The sequence below is a fragment of the Podarcis melisellensis genome (assembly GCF_964234715.1).
Source record: "Podarcis melisellensis genome assembly, chromosome: 8".
Lineage (NCBI taxonomy): Eukaryota > Metazoa > Chordata > Lepidosauria > Squamata > Lacertidae > Podarcis > Podarcis melisellensis.
The window spans coordinates 76,100,571-76,119,670 of NC_138540.1; the positions used below are offsets into that span (position 1 = coordinate 76,100,571).

The 19,100-nt window shown below is 43.9% G+C and overlaps 2 protein-coding genes across 3 annotated transcripts; one reads left to right on the top strand and one right to left on the bottom strand.

The window, feature by feature from the left end:
• Positions 1 to 1,218: 1,218 nt before the first annotated feature.
• On the bottom strand, positions 1,219 to 6,895 carry LOC309375316 (phospholipase A2 inhibitor 25 kDa subunit-like). The gene is made up of 6 exons (XM_081921001.1): positions 6,180 to 6,895; positions 5,367 to 5,419; positions 4,316 to 4,432; positions 3,306 to 3,458; positions 3,053 to 3,184; positions 1,219 to 1,410 (listed from the first exon to the last, which is right to left on the bottom strand). Exons 2-6 carry the CDS (start codon positions 5,413 to 5,415, stop codon positions 1,265 to 1,267), a joined length of 597 nt encoding a protein of 198 aa, XP_081777127.1. The 5' UTR covers positions 5,416 to 5,419; positions 6,180 to 6,895; the 3' UTR covers positions 1,219 to 1,264.
• Positions 6,896 to 9,135: 2,240 nt separating this feature from the next.
• LOC309376715 (phospholipase A2 inhibitor and Ly6/PLAUR domain-containing protein-like) lies at positions 9,136 to 16,631 on the top strand. 2 transcript variants are annotated; one of them, XM_081923322.1, is made up of 6 exons: positions 9,136 to 9,439; positions 10,854 to 10,967; positions 12,428 to 12,544; positions 13,809 to 13,955; positions 14,768 to 14,911; positions 16,133 to 16,631. In XM_081923322.1, the coding sequence occupies exons 2-6, from the start codon at positions 10,907 to 10,909 to the stop codon at positions 16,342 to 16,344; spliced, it is 681 nt and encodes a 226-aa protein (XP_081779448.1). In that variant the 5' UTR covers positions 9,136 to 9,439; positions 10,854 to 10,906; the 3' UTR covers positions 16,345 to 16,631. The 2 variants fall into 2 exon arrangements, with proteins under 2 accessions (XP_081779448.1, XP_081779449.1); XM_081923323.1 differs by lacking the exon at positions 12,428 to 12,544 and having other exon boundaries at positions 9,137 to 9,439.
• Positions 16,632 to 19,100: the final 2,469 nt, after the last annotated feature.

Genomic DNA, 19,100 nt, shown 5'->3' on the forward strand with positions numbered 1-19,100 from the left:
AGCTAAAGAGAGAGAGGATATTGTAGACTTTGAAAAGATTCGGAAAATGGCTATCAAACTGGACAAGAGGACAAGGGGATGGACTGAGGGGGTGGGAATGCTGTAGTACTTAGGACTTAGTTAAGACTTAGTTTAGATATAATGTGAGTAAGAGGCCACATGATAGAAGTTTGTAGAATTATGCATGGCATGAAGAAATCAGATAGAGAAATGTTTCTCTCCCTCTCTCGTAACTCTACAATTCATGGTCATCCAATGGCAACGAATGTTGGAAGATTCAGGACAGAGAAAATAAAGCACGTTTTCAAGCATCACATTAAGCTGTGGAACTTCTTGCCACAGTAATGGCCAACAACCTAGATGGCCTTAAAAGAGGATTAGACAAATTCAATGTAATAAAGGAATCTTTGTCCATTTTCTGCTGTGTGAAGTTCTTTATTAGGCATAAAGGTCAAATGTATAAAGGCATTTTTAATGAATGCACATCCTGAATCTATACAGAAGGTACAGCTCATCTCAATAGTGGAAAGCATCAGGTCTCTTCATGTAGTAGACACGTAAATGGGTTCACATGTGCACCTTGTAAAAATAGTCCTCTATTTAAGTGGGCTGTCAGGTGGGCCCACCCATGAAGCAAGATGAGGTAACCGCCTTGCGCAGCGGCAGCCCACAGCCGTCATCACCTATGGAGAAGTGGCACTGGCAGCAGTACCAGTTTCTGGAGAGATCTCACCCACTGAGATTTTGGTGAGATCTCATGAGCTCTCTCTGGAAGCCGGCGCTGATGGCAGTGGTTCGCAAGTGCTGCCATGCAATACAGGGAAGGGACACCTCAGCAGGAGAGTGGGGCAGCAGCAGGGAAGGGTGGTACATTTCCGTTTCACCTCAAGTGGTGAAACAGGACATGCCATTCCTGGCTAGAGGACAGCCCTCTGTTTGCAGAAGTCCTCTGTTTCATTGGCTATACAGGAAGAAGCCGTTGTTCCACAGACTTTTGCTTTTGGCCCTCAGAAGGTCAACATGAGGGACTGCATCCCTCAGGCTGAAAAGGTTTCCCGCTCCTCGGCCAACCGATTTTCACTACAGAACTTCATGATTTCTTTTAAAAAGATGATTTCTACTTCGGTAGAATTTCTTTCTAATTCAGTAGAACAACTAGAAATACAAATCCTTCTGGAAAATGACAAATTGAAAGTAAAGAAGGACATTAAAAGGAAGGTCTTCACCAGAAGATCTTCACCAGCAGAAGCCATGACAGGGGAACTCATAATGATAGAGGTGCCTTATCTGCTGGTTCACATTTACCAACTACAGATCCAAAAATGTTGGCTGGGCCGAAATTTTTTTCTAAAGTAGCACAGTAAGACTTGGTAGTGCAACCTCTTATGATGAAGTCAGACCATCCTGGAGCTGAAAAGCAAAGATGGGATATTAGGGGTCCACTCTTCCCAGTAATCACCACCCCAAATAGGTTTATTTGTCTCCCAGCAATGCCATGGGTCAAAGTGACTAGTAAAATAAAGAAAAAGCAAAGCAAAAAAGAACAAAAGGACAACGCACATTGTTAAATTATTATTATTGATTAGATTTCCCCCAACACTGGCAAAGAAGGCCTCCTCTGATAAGGACTAGCTTTGGATATAACCCATTGATGGGGATATTGCTCCAACCACCCCAATGCATTGGCATATATGTAATGTCCTCTATTAGAAGGGCTATCAGAAGCAGCCCACTTTTTAAGGTGTCCTCTTTGAAGGCCTGTCAAGTCTACAATGTTCCTGATATGGCATTTGTCCATTACTATTCCCCATTTGTGGGGATGATGATAATGGGGCATTTTAGTTGCTTGCACCAGCAGCTCCTCAAGCTACTTACAAGATGTTCTAAAGCTTGAAAAACTATTATGTTGTACCATAAAATGGAAAACAGCACCCATAAGAGCCTCAAACATTTTGCAACATACTAGGAATAAAACTACTGTACATCAGCTCAGTCCATCAAAAGTTTGGGGAAATGTAAGTTTTTACTTGGTGCCAAAAAGGTGCCAACAAAGGGACAGGGTAGACTTGTGACAGAGAGCATTTCTCAGTCATAAAAGGCTCTTTCCCCCTATTGCCACCTCCAAGCTTCTCTCAGAGCTGTGACCTGGAGAAGGGCCTCAGAAGATCGGAGCTTTCAGCTAAGTTCCTGTCAGGAGAGGTGCTCAAGAAGTCATTGGGGTCCTAATTGTAATGGTGACACCCCGGTATCGGGTCCGTGAGCCACCATTTTCATTTCCCACAATGCTGAAGCTGGCAATGACTGCAGGTAAAATCAAGTATCATGCCAGGAGAAAGAACCACAAAATCAATGGTAGGAGAGAAATTCATTTGGTTCACTTTTCATAATAGAGCCACCCAAACTGCTGCACCCAGACTTAGATTTCAGTTAGAATGCATCTCCCAGATGGATTGGGCCCTTCTCTGGATTTTGTAAGGTGATTTGAATGTGAGGAAAGCATGCACAAAATGTGCATACAAAATGTGCTTCTTACGGGTAAATTCATTGAAAAGCATGCGTTGTTTCCAAGTGAATTCTACTCAGAGTAGACTTTAGCCATACCCATTAATTTCAATTAGTCTATGCTATGCTCTGGGCCAGTCCACACATGGGGCAAGGTGAGGCAACCACCTCAGAGAGGCAAGAATCCACAGAGGCATCAGATCCCCATGCAGATCTTTATTGCCCACTTATTCCTGATGTAGATAATCACTCGCATCTTATTCCTTGACCGGGAGGCAAATGCCATTCTGTGGTTCGTCTCAGGTGCCAAAATGTCTTGGGCCAGCCCTGGCTACCATTAACATCAGCTACAACTCTGCAAACCTTACACAAAGGGTGCACATTTCATGTAAAAAGTGAACCTGAAATGGATTTAAAATGCAGACAACTGGACAGAGCAGGATGGAACAGATCCCTCTGATGGAATGCCAGCAAGACTTAAAATGGGAGAGAATTGGCTGCTAGGCCAATTACTTTTCAAAATCAGAAGAGCATATCAAATCAGAATTACCACTTTTGAGGATTCCATCCAGGCAGTAGTCCTCTGCCCCTGTACATTCTGCCAGCTCTGAAGAGCAGGGGCCCATTAGAGACAAGCAGGCTGGGCATTTTTTCCCATTGGCCGTGTTGTTTATTGGGGGCACTGAAAAAAGCAAAGACGCAGTATAAGAAAAGGGGAAGAATTGTACTCGTACGCACACTGTGGCACAACCTGCCCTGGGGCACAGAGCAGGAAAAGAGGACGGGAGCAAAACTATACCTACCTTGAGGAGAAACAGATGCACAGTCATTCCCCTCACAGCAGACAGCCTTTCCTCTGGCAATAAACATCTTGCCCAAATTCAGATAAAATGGTGCGAGTCCACAGGCATGAGTGGATAGACATCCTTTTATTATTTCCTGACTTGTTACTTCAGCTGCAGAGAAGGCATAAGGTAAGTACTTAAGCCAGCCTTCCACAACATGGGGTTGGCTGGGCTACCAACTCCCATCAGCCCTAGCGAGCACAGTGAAGGGTAAGAAACATCTGGAAGTTATGATGGGGTGGAAAGTTCACAAGCTATGAAGGACTTGCTCACACATTTATTGACTGCTGCACAAATTATTATAGCTAGGAAGTGGAAGGGGCAAGCAGAAGATAAAACAGAAGAATGTTATAAAGAGGTGTGAGGTATAGCTATTAATGATAAATTAACATGTATCATTGAGGTAAGATGCGGAATATGCAGGAGAAATGATTTTGAGGAGATACGGAAAGGGGTCAAACCATCACAAGAGGTGTTGAAATTTTGGGAGGCTGGATAGTTATAATGGAATGGTCTTGGTGGTGGAGTGCACATTTTTATTTTTATCCATTTATTATCATTACTCTGCCAAAAGGGAAAAAAATCTGTTACATAAAAAAGAAACATCTGGAAGGTTACCAATCCCTCACCTCAGAGTTAAGGTACCTCAGGTAGCAAGAGGCTGGGAAATATAGCTTTCTGTGTGGAAACCTAGAGGCAGTGTGCTTGTTATGTTTTAAACCCGGCATGTCCAACAGGTTGATTGTGATCTGTGAGTAGATCGCAGTCTCTTGGGAGTTGGATGTGCCTGCTTTAGACTATAATCTCCATCAAGTCAGCGTTGCCAATGGTGGAGGATAATGGGAGTTGTAGTCCAGTGCATGTGGAGTCTAAGCAGTCACTACTGCAGGTAAATGGATGGATGGCCTGACTCTCAATAAGGCATCTTGATAGACCTTTTGCAAGAGGTAGAGGTCCTTCTCACTCACCTACTGTAGCTTCCACAAAAGTGACAGAGCAGGTCTCTTCATGAGCACTACAACGCTCCATAGTGCCATTACAGTTGCCATCTAACCCTAGGCAGGTTTCACACTCTAAAGAGTCACCTGTGGATGGGAAGACAAAAGATTTCTTTAGAAGGGTCCATGCACAGACATCTCTCTATGTTACCTGTCCACTGGATCCCAGAAAAGTTGGTCAAGTGCAACACCGTTCTATGCCTTCCCCAATGTAATGCAACATTCAACAAGAATGAAGGAGATACAGTGGTTTCCAATCCCAGTCAACTCTTCCAAAATTTCCAACTTGGATCATCCACCACCCCTAGAAGATTACTACTGCTTACCTGGAGTTAGATAGTACAACCCGTGCAGCACGATGGCGAGAAATATTCACACAGTTGTTCAAGAATAATTTTACATCATTTATCAAATATGTGAGAAAGAGACAATTAATTGCAAAGTGCCATGAAAACTTCCAAACTACATAAAATAAAGTAAACTTGCAATATCTGATTTCACTAGATTCTTACAAATTCTTGACTCTGTTTTTCATTTTTCATAAATTCAAGAAAATTCAAGAAAAAAGTGAGTTCAACGTTGTTCCTGGTGGCTTTAAGGTGCTGATGAACCAGCATATGGAGTTATAAAGAAGACAGGGTGCAGCCCAGAGTGGCTGGGGAAACTCAGCCAGATGGGCGGGGTATAAATAACAAATTTATTATTTATTATTATTATTATTATTATTATTATTATTATTATTATTATTATTATTATATCCCCGTTTCTCCGTAGCAGTCCATACAGTTGAGAGGCTGCTGTTTCACCCCTGGTGTGGCCAATTTGTTGGGATTGGCGGATAGCACACTCCCTGAGCACAGTTTTCTGGGGTTCTTCGGTTGTCTCGTGCCATTGATGCATCTACTAGTGCTGAATATCGTTGAAGAGACAATTTCTTGGTTTAAGCATAAGAGACTGAATAGCTTACTCCCAAGCATCCCACTGCAACACACACCAGTGCTAGAAGATTACGACTGCTTACCTGGGGTTAGAAGTGCAGAGAAGAGAAGAAGTCCTAAGGGAACCGGCATGGCGCTGGGGAAGAAGTGCGCAGTGGGAATGAGCTCAAAAAGTTTCAGGTTTTTTGTGAAGCAATTATTTTAGCCTGCTGTTTGCAATAAATAAATCATGAGAGGAAGCATGTATGATTTTTTTTTAAAAAAAAAATCTCTCAGTACAATGAGATGTCTGTCACTCCCTGCTGGGTTCTGGGCTCCATCAACACAAATTCCCCTCCCCTCTGAGTTCTGTTAGAAATTCATGGGGTGGCACAGGGATCTTGTGTGGGGATGAGCCAAACACATATTGCGGGTGTTGGAAAGCTCCCTGCCCATCTCAGGAAAAAGCTTGTTTTATCCCAGACTTATTTATAAGCCAAAACAAGGAGGGAAGGGTTAAAAATCAAGACAGAGAGACTATAAGACTCGCCTCCTGTTTATTCGGGATCCCCCACCCCCATGTAGAACTGTGTCGTGTCTGTTCCTTGGGGTGTGCTACTTTCCTAGAACTCCAACAACCCATCAACACCAACCCAACCCATCTCTTTGCTCTGCCCATAAAACTACACTTCTCAGAAACCAGTGTGAAGAGGATCGGATTGTTCAACCACCTTGGCAATTAGAGCTCTCGTATAGGAATAGGGTTTTCCCAACAACTCCCAGCACGCTTAATAAGGAGTCTTTGGGGGACCCAAGACTGCTTAAAGGGGCATCACAGTGCTTTAGATGGATGATGTGGATGCAACCTGAATGTGCTCAGGTCTGGTGCTCCAAAATGGATGGCATATGTGACTTACCACAAGGACTGCAAACTGGGTGGTTATGTCCTCTCCTGGTTACCAAGTTTCACTTGTGAAGCATTTGCTCAAGCATGTCCAGGCTTAAATAGAAGACGACGACTTTAGCATGACGCAAAAGAAAGATTAGCTTATCATTTATATCAATACCAATTTGATTTCCTCCATTCTCTCACCACCAACATACCACCCAAGTCTGAACAAAGAACAAGATAGATATTTCACAATTCTGTCTCCTGACTCTGATTTTGGATGCGCTAGCAAAGCCTCATTGTGCACAGCGGCTGAAACACTGTAGCAATTCAATGGCACAGAAGATAAGGACCAAACATAAAACAGTTAAATAAATGTTTAAATTTTTACTTTGGTTAAAAAAAAAATCTTGCACATGAAGGAAGACCCGAGTTAGAGAAGGCCTTAGAGCCAATTTTTGCTCTCTCAGCCCTACAGTCACTGGCTCAGATAACACACACCAAAGATATACTACAGCATTTGGTTGCAGGACCCTGCTTGCTACGCTTTTCTTTCTTATATACTAGCACATCAGCACAGACATACCACACCATTGTTCTGCATAGTAAGGTCACTTGGATTTGCCATCACTTATCAAAATCCATGTCCTTTCGTTCTGCAATTGAATGAATAAAGGGACAAGGGTGGCGCTATGGTCTAAACCACTGAGCCTCTTGGGCTTGCTGATCAGAAGATCAGCAATTCAAATCCCCACAGCGGGGTGAGCTCCTGTTTCTTTGTCCCAGCTCCTGCCAACCTAGCAGTTTGAAAGCACGGCAAGCAGTTTGAAACATGCGGCGGGAAAGTAAACTGTGTTTCTGTGCGCTCTGGTTTTCATCATGGTGTCCCATTGGGCCAGAAGCAGTTTAGTCATGCTGGTCACATGACCCAGAAAGCTGTCTGTGGACAAATGCTGGCTCCCTTGGTCTGAAAGTGAGATGAGAGCCACAACCCCATAGTCTCCTTTGACTGGACTTAACTGTCCTTTACCTTTTTTACCCAGTGCTTTCCCCCCCTAAAAAAATATTTGGGGGCACTCTCATTTTGACTCAAGAAAACCACCATTTTATAGTTCAAATTGGGGAAAATAAATACAGCAAATGGACAAAAGTACAAAGATTCATAAAATGTTTAGGGGTATGCGCATCCCTGCATCCCCCCAGAAAAAGCACTGTTTTTACCTAATTGAATAATCCCACAAACAACTAAATTCTCATTTTCTTCTGCAACTTTGTTCAAGGCACATTCCTCAGAGAGTGATTACTATTTTCTTCCCCATTCCACACACACACGCACACATACACAGATAGAGAGACAACGTGTCTGGAACTTTCTGGACTGGAATTACCTCAAAAAGTCACCAGCAAAGAGAAAGAATTCAAGATGGTATATAGAAAGAAGTTTTTGGTGTCTGCTTCTGCAAGAGAAGATCTCATTTACTACCTATGTTTACTAGTGGAATGCAATGGGTTGCATCTAACATTAGACCTATTCAAACTAAATCCACTGAAATTAATGGTAATATTAATTTCAACGGTTCTACTCTGAGTAGAATGTGGTGGACTTCAACCCAAAATATTGGAATCGCTTATTATTCTGTAGGTGCCTGTTCAGAATCTAAGTCAGAAGGCAAATATATGCAAAAGAGGGGAATTCCTACTATAATAATCTTTCCTTCCCTGTCAACAACCAAACAAAAGCCAATGAAAAAAATGATGGAGACATTCACTGGACTTTGGAAGGTCTGAAGGGCAGATCCTGTTCTCCACAAGGACATTCCTGATATCATTTAGAACTTTGCACAGTGAGGGTTCCAAATCATGTGTGGTGGGGCCTATGTCTATAGAACACGCCTTCTGCTTAGAGACCTTCACCCCGGTGTTGATAAGGTGGAGTTGAGCCAATTATGATGCAGCAAAGGAGGCACAGCCAGTGAGCACCAATCGCACTTCCTGCTTCACAGAGGAGAGGCAAACACCTGAACACCTGTCATGCTGTTGCAGTTTGATAGCTTTATTGTGCATTTCCTAATTTGTTTGTACTATTAATTCCTGATAGGTGTCAGCGGCCCCGATAACCTCACTCAAGGAGGAAGGGTGCATTCATCAGGGGTTTATGTAGTCAGCACATTTTTTACAAGAGTCTCAGAATAATATGATTCAGCATAGTCCATGCAGTGATCAGATAGTTTTTTAATAGGCATTTGATAAGTTCCATAATGAATAAATAACGTGTCAGGGCTGCATGATGGACACACTGGCAGAAGCACAGGTGTTTCTGCACAGCCCCGATCTCACCATCACCCAACCTGGCCATAGCCCCATCTAGGTGAACGCACTGGTGGAGGAACGGGGGTGGGGCAGGTGGGGTGCACTGCCTCCAGCACCATCGGGAAAGGGGGTACCATCGCAGCCATCTCCCCAGACACACGCTGCGCAACCCCCACCGCGCCGGGCGCCATGCCCCCGGATTCATGCCATGCCCCTACGGGTGACGTACCATGCCCCTGGAACCACGCCCCTGTGTGTGGCATGACAAACCCATGCGAGCAATGTGCCACTCGCCTGGGACGTGTGCCATGCCCCCGCCTGCTCTCCGCCCCCGGTGCCAGAGCATGCAGCTTCGCCACTGGGTGAACCTGAGAGGGTATCAAGGCAGCTCTGTCCCATCACAACAGCCACTCCTGCTCTGCTACACACCCACCCACCCATGACTAGCTCTGTACTTTCGGCTGTCAGGAGGAGGGCAACAGCAGCAGGAACAACAGCAAGTGGGAGAAGTCACTCTAAGAAAGGGGATCAACTGCAGGCATCATGCCCAAGGCCCCGAAACCAAATCCAGCTTGCGCCTAATGCTTCTCCAAACACCCAGCCGACTGGCTCACCAGAGAGAGGGCATCACAATAGAGGGCATCACATCAGAATAGGAGTTTATGCTCATCAGCTGACATCTTTTTTCAACAGAAGCTTAGGAGTGACAGCCACTACTGGCATGCGGATGCTAAAGCACACCTGCTGAGGACTTCCGCTGCCTCTGGCCCCATGTGCCATTTGGCCAAGCTCAGCCCCCTTGGCTGCCACCACTTCTCAGGGCTGTGTGTGCCTGCTTATCTCGCTTGAGATTTGTAGAGGGGCTCGTCCTTCCGTCGGCTTCCTTAGTGCTCACCTGAATGATGCTCGCATACATAGTCCTTCCCATGCCAAGCAATGGAGAAAGGAGGAGCTAAATATCCAGGCACTTTGAACATGGTAAAAATAAACCTTCTTTATTTATTTATACCCCACCTTTCCCCCTAACGGGACTCAAGGCTGAACACAGCACCAGGACCGGATTTAGGTTTGATGAGGCCCGAAACTACTGAAGGTAATGGGGCGCTTTATATGTCCAGCTGTCCTTTGTCAACAACAAATTGTCACTGTTTTTTGTGTGTTGAATATATGCTATATGGTAATTTATAAAGCCATTTGCACATAACAAAATATGTATTTTATCAAAGTAATTGTTGAACTGAAATACAATTAAGAAGAAGTATATTAATAGTGAAATACAATAGTGAATAATACATCTAGAGTCCCCCCCCAATTTGATTCCCTCCCTCTCTTTTTTTCCCTTTCTTTTCCTTCTCCTCCTGCGATGAGGCTACATTTTAATATTTTAATGTTCCATTATTTTAATGTATTTTATTTTTGTTTTTAAGTTGTAATCATTCATCTTGTTTTTATTATTGCTTGTAAGCCGCTCTGAGCCCGGCCTTGGCTGGGGAGGGCGGGGTATAAACAAAAAATTATTATTATTATTATTATTATTATTATTATTATTATTATTATTATTATTTAATTTTTTGGAGGGGCTCCAAGAGAGTGGGGGTCGTAAGCTATAGCATGTTTAGCTTATATGTAAATCTGGCACTGCACAGCACACTTCTTGAAGGAAAAGATGGGGAGGCAAAGAGGTTGGAGGGGATGAAATGAGGGGGCAATGCCAGTAAATGTGTATTGTGTGTGTCATTTGCATCAGAAACAACAAAAGAACGTAGTGGACGCTTACTGCTCAGTTCCATGTTAATTGCTTTCAGAAAAAAATATCCATTTGCAATCCTATCCACCCAGAAATGGTGGGAGTAAATTTACGAAATTTGAGGCGGTATACAGCTATATGATTCTTCCCAACTGTTTTAATGGGTAAACAGAAGTATGGAGAAGTAGTGTTGTTCTCAAATGAGGGCTATCATTGTGCCACACCACAACGACTGGCATGAATGAAATTTAGCATGACATGGCTGTTAATTGGTTAAAAAGACGAACCAATTCATTACGGCATAATTTAAAGCACCAGTGGAGGGGTGGTCCACTGTGGTGGGTTGTAGTCATCAGGTGGTGGTAATTTCAAGTACATGTACCTCCTTTAATCATAGACAGAAGCAGAATATTTGTTGAGAGGGTGGCAACAACCACACAATCTGAGAACCTGGCTGCAATATCAGCCCAGCTCTAGGTCAAAGTAAGCCAGACTGAATTTTGAGTCCATGGCTTCCGTTTCTCCATATCTACTCCCTCCCCACTAAATCGCAGAGGCAGCCAAAGTGATTTATCCCTGGCATGCATCTCTGTGTACCTTGCCTTTACTCCTTGAAAGGTGAGCCATGCCTGACCTCTCTTGCAGCGCTGCGATCCCACAAGCTCCCAGAGACTCACCTAGGGAACTGGGCTTCTCTGATGCATGTTTTTGCCCTCTGCTGGTTTCATGCAGGAATGCTACTATTCCTGACAAGGAAAGGTAAGAGCAGGTGGAAGCTGGTGTTATTAGAATCATAGAATTGTAGCATTGGAAGGGACCACGGGGATCATCTAGTCTAGCTCTCTGAAATGCAGGGATCTTTTGCCCAAGGTGGGGCTCAAAACCATGACCCTGAGATCATGAGTCTCATGCTGTAACAACAGAGCTATCTCTAAATCATGCATCATTCAGGGATTAATGCATATTAACATTCTGAAAGCTTCCTTGTGCTAAACAAAATGTGTTCCAAATCTGAAGGCAAGGCTACTGACGGCTACTTAGCCATGATGGCTATATTTGACTTTTTCTTTGATTTTTTAAAAAGCAATTTTCTGCTTCAAATGAGAATATCCTAAAACCTCAAGAACAAGGTCCTTCCTCATTTAAATAAATAAATAAATAAATAAATAAATAAATAAATAAATAAATAAATGATCCTACCCCCCTCCCAACATCAATAATTATTGTTACTTATCGCAGGAATTGTGAACGAAATTACCTCAAGTGGCCTTTTTAAAATTATCTGTGTGTCTGATTTTCATTCATTTGCATTAGCTGCATCGTTTTCTTTTTTATTTCTTTAGATTTCTATGTAATTGAATTATATGTTCTTGATTAAATAAGTCAAAAGAAATATATACAACTCCTACACCAATGGTGGGTAACCAGCAGCACATGGACTTTCTAATTAGGTTTAGCAGGACTCTCCATTGGCCTATGAGGTCATCTTCACATGCCCCATATAGCTCATCAGCTGTAGGGTAGGTAAAGATGCAGCAAAGAGGGCTGCTGAAGAGCGATTTCCTTTGACGCTGTTGCCCGACAACATAATGATGGCAGATGACTGACAGGTAGGCAGCCTCACCGCTTGTCAAAATTGTTTCATGGGCAGTGGGGAAGGTAAGGATCTGGCCCACTGCCAAGATCCAGTTCTCCATCCCTGTCCAACATGACACAAAACGTGCTGCCTGGGGCTGATGGGAATTGTAGCCTAAAACTACAATTGGTAGGTTGGTGACTTGTGCTTGTATCAGGTAGACAATTGTGAGAATGGAATGCCTTTCTTCCAGCTCTTACTTGGGTTTTCATTTGCAGCAGCCTTTCTCAAAATTGGTTCCCCAGATCTTGTTGGATTACAACTTCCATCATTCCTGACCACTGGTCCTGGGAGCTAGGGATGATGGGAGTTGTTGTCCAACAACATATGGGGACCCAAGTTTGAGAAAGGCTTACTTACAGCAAGGAAGGGGAGCCCAGGACTCTCCTGGTGTTTTTTAGACTCCAACTCCCATCAGTCTCAGTAAGCACAAGGAATAGTCAGGAATGTTGGGAGTTGGAGTCCTCTACCACCCACCCATCCAATGTGTATTGTGTTGGCTCTTAGGGTTAAAAGATGCCCTCCAGGGGTCCTGGCCACAGTGAATATGCCGTTTGTCTGCTTTTACTTGCTCCTGCTTTAGGGGGATGTCTGCCATGTGAGTCATGTTCAGCTGCTGGGGACAGTTGTAGTGGCAGTAAGATCATTTGCCCTGGTGGGCTCATCAAATGTGGCACAGCACGAACCGTGAACACAACAGGTGAGTTTCATAAGATGTCACACACCCACATGTTCCAGCAAATAGGGTGGATGGCAGGAATGAGGCAAGGCTCATTCTTTTCCATGGACTGGGTGGTCTTACTGACCAGGCCCAAGCAGGTTTACTCAGAAGTCAACCATATTGAGTTTACCGAGGCCACATGAACACCATACATGCTATGATAACGACTTTAAACTGTCAGTTTTCCTCCAAGAATTCTGGGAGCTTTGAGTTTGTCAAAGGGGCTGAGAGTGTTGTTAGGAGTCTCCTATTCCCTTCACAAAGCTACAATTTCCAGAGTGGTTTAACAGTCAAACCTTCTTCATAGGTAACTTTGGGAACTGTAGCTCTGTGAAGGGAAAGGGTGTGTTTGTCTCCCTACAGCTCTCAGCCTTAACATACTACAGCTCCCAGAATTCTTTGACTGTTCAGAGTTTTTTCATAGTTCTTTACATGTATGGGGTGAATGGGACTTGGGTCAACGTCCACACCATACATTAAAAGCACCATGATACCACTTTCAATCGTCCTGGTTTCTCTCAAAGAATCCTGAGAACTCTTGCTGATTGAGGGTGCTGAGGGGGTGCTTATGTTGGAGTTTGGTAAATATATTACAGCAGTATGCAGAAAGAAATAGGCTGGTAAGACTGCTGGTTGAACAGATAAAGAAAACATAAGGCTTATTACTCGTGGCAACCAAAGACATTGAGTTAAGATTTTACCTGTTGCCAAGATGGAGCCAAGAAGTTAACACCAGCACATGGAAACTCACAATGAATGAACTTGGAGAAGGGTAGGAAGGAAGTAAAGACTGGAAGGAAGGGATCTCTTTTACCAGAAAGCAGTTACTAAAAGAGAATGAATCAGGGAGGAGGAAGACCAGACTGCCTTTCTGTCTGCCACCCCCAACTGGATCAAGTTACTTGTTGCAGCCATTGTTGCCTTACTCTCAACAGTTTGTGGTCTTACATTCCTCTCACAGAGCTGCAATTCTCAGAGTGGTTTAACAATCAACCTCTCCTCCCAGGACGCTCTGAGACTTGTAGTTCTGTGGTGGGGATAGGGGTCTCTCAACAATTCCCAGCACCCTTTAAAAAAACTACAGTTCCCAGGATTCTGTGGTGGAAGCCATGGCTTTGAAGGTATATTCCAAAATGTAGCATACATCTTCTTTCCAGGTCAGTATAATTTGGATTACAGGGCTAATCATTTACGCCAGGGACCTCTCTTCTGATTAAAACTTTCTCTTCCTTGATCCCAACAGGACCAAGGACTATTCACAAGTTTTGCTTCCTCCCCAGCGACTGCATCTACAAAGGCCCTTCCACATTTAACGTGGGCAAGTCAGGAATTGTATCAAGCAGGCTTTTCTGCTGCAACGAGGATGAGTGCAATCATTACTTTCCTGATGGTAAGTCACTGATGTATCCCTTTGTCTTTGCCCATTCTATCATTCCACATTCTACGGTGTCATTTTTTTAAAAAACACACCAGCTTCCTACTTGGGCTGGGGAAGAGTGATTTGCAAAATGGATGTCGGTTCTATCACCGAGCCACTTCCTTACTTGTGTGTGTTTGCTTTAACAAGGCTCAGAGAGCACTGTTGAAGAGCTGGTCACTGAATCATAGGACCATAGGAAGGTGTCTTCTGCTGAGTCGGACCATACTCAACTGTCTAAAATATTGCCCATCCAACTCAATATTGTCTAAAATGACTGGCATTGCAGGGCGTTGGACTAGATGATCCTTGGGGTACCTTCCAGCTCTTATAGTTCTATGATTCTATGAATCAGGTGTCTGGATAGACTTTCCAAATGCAGGAAAGTTTTGAGCAGGCATCAAGAGCAAAATATCGAGGGCCTCTTCCTGAATGCCCAAAGGCAGGGATTTCAAAAGTGCAGGTGTTGCCGCACGGAAGATACCATTCTTCCCAAATGCAAATAGATATTATATGGCAATTGTAAAAGTGCGAGTTTTGCATATCAAAGTGCTCCGATAGGTACAACAGCATTTTCCCGACTGAATTCTCCAATACTACGAGAATATCAAGGCAAAGCAACCAAAGGCTGTTGTATTGAAACAACTTAGTGGACTTAGAGAAAACCTGGCTTGCACTTACTAGCCGCTCTCTATGGGAGAAGGTGGATTTGTGATTTCCACCCTTGTGTTTAGAGCTCTCTTCTTCCTTCCTCCCAAATCTGGACTGTCTTTTCTTTCTCCCAGTCCCACCCATAAGCACTACATTCAATGGAATAACGTGCCCAGCCTGCTTTGGTCTGGAGAACTATACATGCAACGAAGAAGTGATTGCCAAATGTACTGGAGACCAGGACTATTGCCTTGACATGTTTGGGACTGCAAGGACAGGTAAGTAACCACATAAATGGCTCTGCTGGATTGTACCGGAGACCCAGCCATTCCAGAATTCACAGAGGTGAACCAGATGCCTACAGGAAGCCTACAAGGGGTGCATGAGTACAATAGCTCTGTCCCACTTGTGCTCCGCAGTAGCTGATATTCAGTTACAGAAGTTAATAGAGATATCATGACTAGCAGCCATTGACAGCCACATCCTCCTGTCCAAACCCCCTTTTAAAGCTCTCTAAGTTAGCAACCATCAGCACATCTTGTTCAGCTTCATAGTTCAGTTTAGGGACTGTATGACAAAGTACTCCCTTATGCTGCCCTGAACTTCTCATCATCCAACTTCATTGGAACACATACACAAACATGCATACTGGTTTTCTGTGGATTTACTTTGAGTATGGCTTACTCTAATCTAACTATGTAAAGTATACACACACACACACTTGAATATATATATTTGTATAAGACTGTTGTCAAGGTGTAATTCACATGACCGCAGACAGATGGCACTAACCCTGTGAATGACACCATGATGACAGTTAGGAGGAGGCAATGGCAAGGATTGGAGGAGGAAAGGAGGCTCAAAGCTGAGGCAGAGGAGGAAGGATGGATAGCAAGATGAAGATGAGGTTGAGGAGGGGAGACAACAACAAAAGGATTTTTTTTCATTCTGGAAAAACCTTACTTCCTATGACAGCATGGGAAAAATCTGTTAACATATGTCTCCCACTGGGATTCATTTTTCTAGAATATGAATTAGGGTAGACTTACTGTATAGAATTTTGCTTTTCATGAGATAATTGACCCAAGAGAATCTTGTTCCATTTCCCCCAGTCTTTTTAATTTTTAAAAAAGTCTAATTTGCAAAATGGTGCGATGATGAAGCACAGTCATCACACCATGTCATCCTTTTATGTGTGCACTGTGACTTCATAACTTCCAAAGAATGAAGGGGGAAAATTAGAAGCTTCCATATAAAAATTAGCAGTTAAGTTTCCCTCTCAGAAAAATTCTGAAACTCCCGAATCCAACCTGACTCCTCCCTTTTTCTCCAAGTTGCCTTGGAAACAACAACAACAACTATTTATACCTTGCCCACCTGGCTGGGTTTCCCTAGCCACCATTTCAGAAATATGGAACTGCAAAATCTGGAAACCAGTTAAGATGGATTCGATTTCCAGCCTAAATGCTGACTGTCCTTTCCTTCTATTCCCTCTGCAGGACCACCAGTGGCTATCAAGGGCTGTGTAAACAAGGTTGTCTGTGATGATTTTAAAAAAGGGATGGTATTTTTTGCTGGGGTTCATGTACATGGAGAAGGTACTTGCCTTCCTATGAAGGCCATCTCTGGAAACGCTGACTACACTCCAGAGTTGTTTGCACTTTCTCTCCCAGTTCTTGCTTGCCTTCTTCATGTGAAGATCCTTCCTTGATTTTCTTCTGGCACGAAGAAAAAGAGTTCCTGCCTGAGCCCTTCCTCCTTGCTTACTTGCTTTGTGGCCCTTAGTGGCCCTTTATAGGCCTTGGGCTTTACAGTGAATGAAGAGCTCAAATTGCCCAAGATACACTAGTGTCTATTTTTTTATGTTCCGCCATGACCTCCAGCAGTAGCAGAGCATGGTGGCACTCAAGTGATGTCACCAAGCAGCGACCAGCTGATAATACTTGTAGGTGACAAATAAAATACATCAGCTGTAGCTGAAGAGTATTGGTACTGAAATCCTGCCTCTGGATGATGATGATGAGTGCTGTCTATTATGGGCTAACAGACTGGGTGGGTACGCTGGGTGCAGCCAGCATTGCTTATCCTGTTTTAGATCAGATTTTAGGCCAAGCACTGCTTCACGCAGCAGATCTATGGAACTCACTTCCACAGGAAAAAAACAATGGCTTTAAAAGAGGATTAAACAAATTAATGGAGGAGAGGGCTGTTGATGGCTACTAGCCATGATGGCTTTGCTCTTCCTTCATGGTAAGAGGCATCAATGCTTCTGAATACCAGTTGCTGGAAAAACCACAGGAGGGGAGAGTTGTCTTGTGTTCGAATCCTGTTTTGGGTTGCATATAGGCATCTGGTTGGCCGCTGTGAGAACAGGATGCTGGATTAGGTGAGGCAAGGGCACAATCCAGCAGGCTCTTTTTATGTCCTTATGTTCCAGAGGAAAGCTCTGACAAATGGTGTAGGAGCTAAGACAAAAAATCAGGACCATAGACAGCTCCAAGTGGAGCTAAGGAAATTACAAGCTGGATTCCATAGCCGTGCATTGGCTCTGTGTGAAATATGACACACAAGTGAACTGTGGTGTGTGTGTTTTACTTGATCAAATAAGATCACAATATCAGCAAAGTCCTTTGGGTTGCAGTGATTAACCACCCCCTGCAAAGCTTCATGCCACACTATTCAAAAGAAGTCACAGAATTTTTTGTTGCGGTGGCTATTAAAATCGAAATAATAATAATAATAATAATTTTTTATTTATACCCCACCCTCCCCTGCCAAGGCCGGGCTCAGAGCGGCTTACAAGCAATAATAAAAACAAGATGAATGATTACAACTTAAAAACAAAAATAAAATACAACATTAAAATAATGGAACATTAAAATATTAAAATGTAGCCTCATCGCAGGAGGAGAAGGAAAAGAAAAAAGAAAGAGGGGGAGGAAGGGAATCAAATTGGCTCCAAGCCAAAGGCCAGGCGGAACAACTCTGTCTTACAGGCCCTGCGGAAAGAAATCAGATCCCGCAGGGACCTGGTCTCATGAGGCAGAGCATTCCACCAGGCCGGAGCCAGAGTTGAAAAGGCCCTGGCTCTGGTTGAAGCCAATCTAACTTCCTTAGGGCCTGGGACCACTAGGGTGTTCCTATTTATGGACCTTGAGGCTCTCCGTGGGGCATACCAGGAGAGGCGGTCCCGTAGGTACGAGGGTCCTAGGCCGTGAAGGGCTTTAAAGGTCAAAAGCAGCACCTTAAATCTGACCCTGTACTCCACCGGGAGCCAGTGCAGCTTGAAAAGCACTGGGTGAATATGCTCCCATGGCAGAGACCCCGTGAGGAGCCTCGCTGCAGCATTCTGTACCTGCTGGAGTTTCTGGGACAGCTTCAAGGGCAGCCCCGCGTAGAGCGAATTACAGTAGTCAAGCAAGCTGACTATAAGAGAAATGCCCTGATGCAACTTGAGTGAAGAGAGAGCGAGGAGGAGATAAATCATTTTGATAGACAGGTCTTGCTTTCAATGAGAAATAATTATTTTATCAAGGTTCTCCAATCACTGTGCTTTGGGGAAACAGCACAGTTGGTAGATCCTGAGACTCTTAATCTCAGTGTCATAGGTTTGTGCCCCATGTTGGGCAAAAGATTCCTGCACTGCAGGGGGTTGGACTAGATGACCCTCATGGTCCCTTCCAGGTCTTCAACTCTATGATTCTGTGTTCATGGAAATGGTTTGGTGTGTTCATTCATTGCTCTTTTTCAAAATCTGTCTCTTGGGAGCAGGATATTTAGAAGAATGCTGGACTAGTTCGAAACCCCACCACCACCCTTTCCAATCCATTTCTGATGATCAAAAAGCAATACAGTGGGACCTCAGGTTACAATCTTAATTCATTCTGGAGGTCCATTCTTAACCTGAAACTGTTCTTAACCTAAGGTACCACTTTAGCTAATGGAGACTCCCGCTGCTGCACGATTTCTGTTCCTATCCTGGAGCAAAGTTCTTAACCCAAGGTATTATTTCTGGGTTAGCGGAGTCTGTAACCTGAAGCATCTGTAACCTGAAGCATCTGTAACCCGAGGTACCACTGTAGCCGGCATTCATTATTGTATTTTCATCACGCCACCCACATCTTTCTTGTTTCCCCCCCAGTTAGCATTTGTTTGTGCCAGGTTTTAGAGTTAGCATGTTAAGCAGATTGTTATAAGAATGTAAGATGAGCCTGCTTGGATCAGGCAAAAGGCTCATTTTGTCTAGAATCCTGCTCTCACAGTGGCCAACCAGATTCCTGTGGGAAGCTTGCAAGGACAGCCTGAGTGCAACAGCACTCTTCGCTCCTGCAGTTTTCAGCAACTGGTATTCAGAGGCATACCATTCTGGCAGTGTGCGCAGCCATTGTGACTTGAAGCCACTGAGAGCCTTATTGCCCATGAATTCTGTTAAGTTGTGGGCAAACATATCAGACGACACAGCGATTC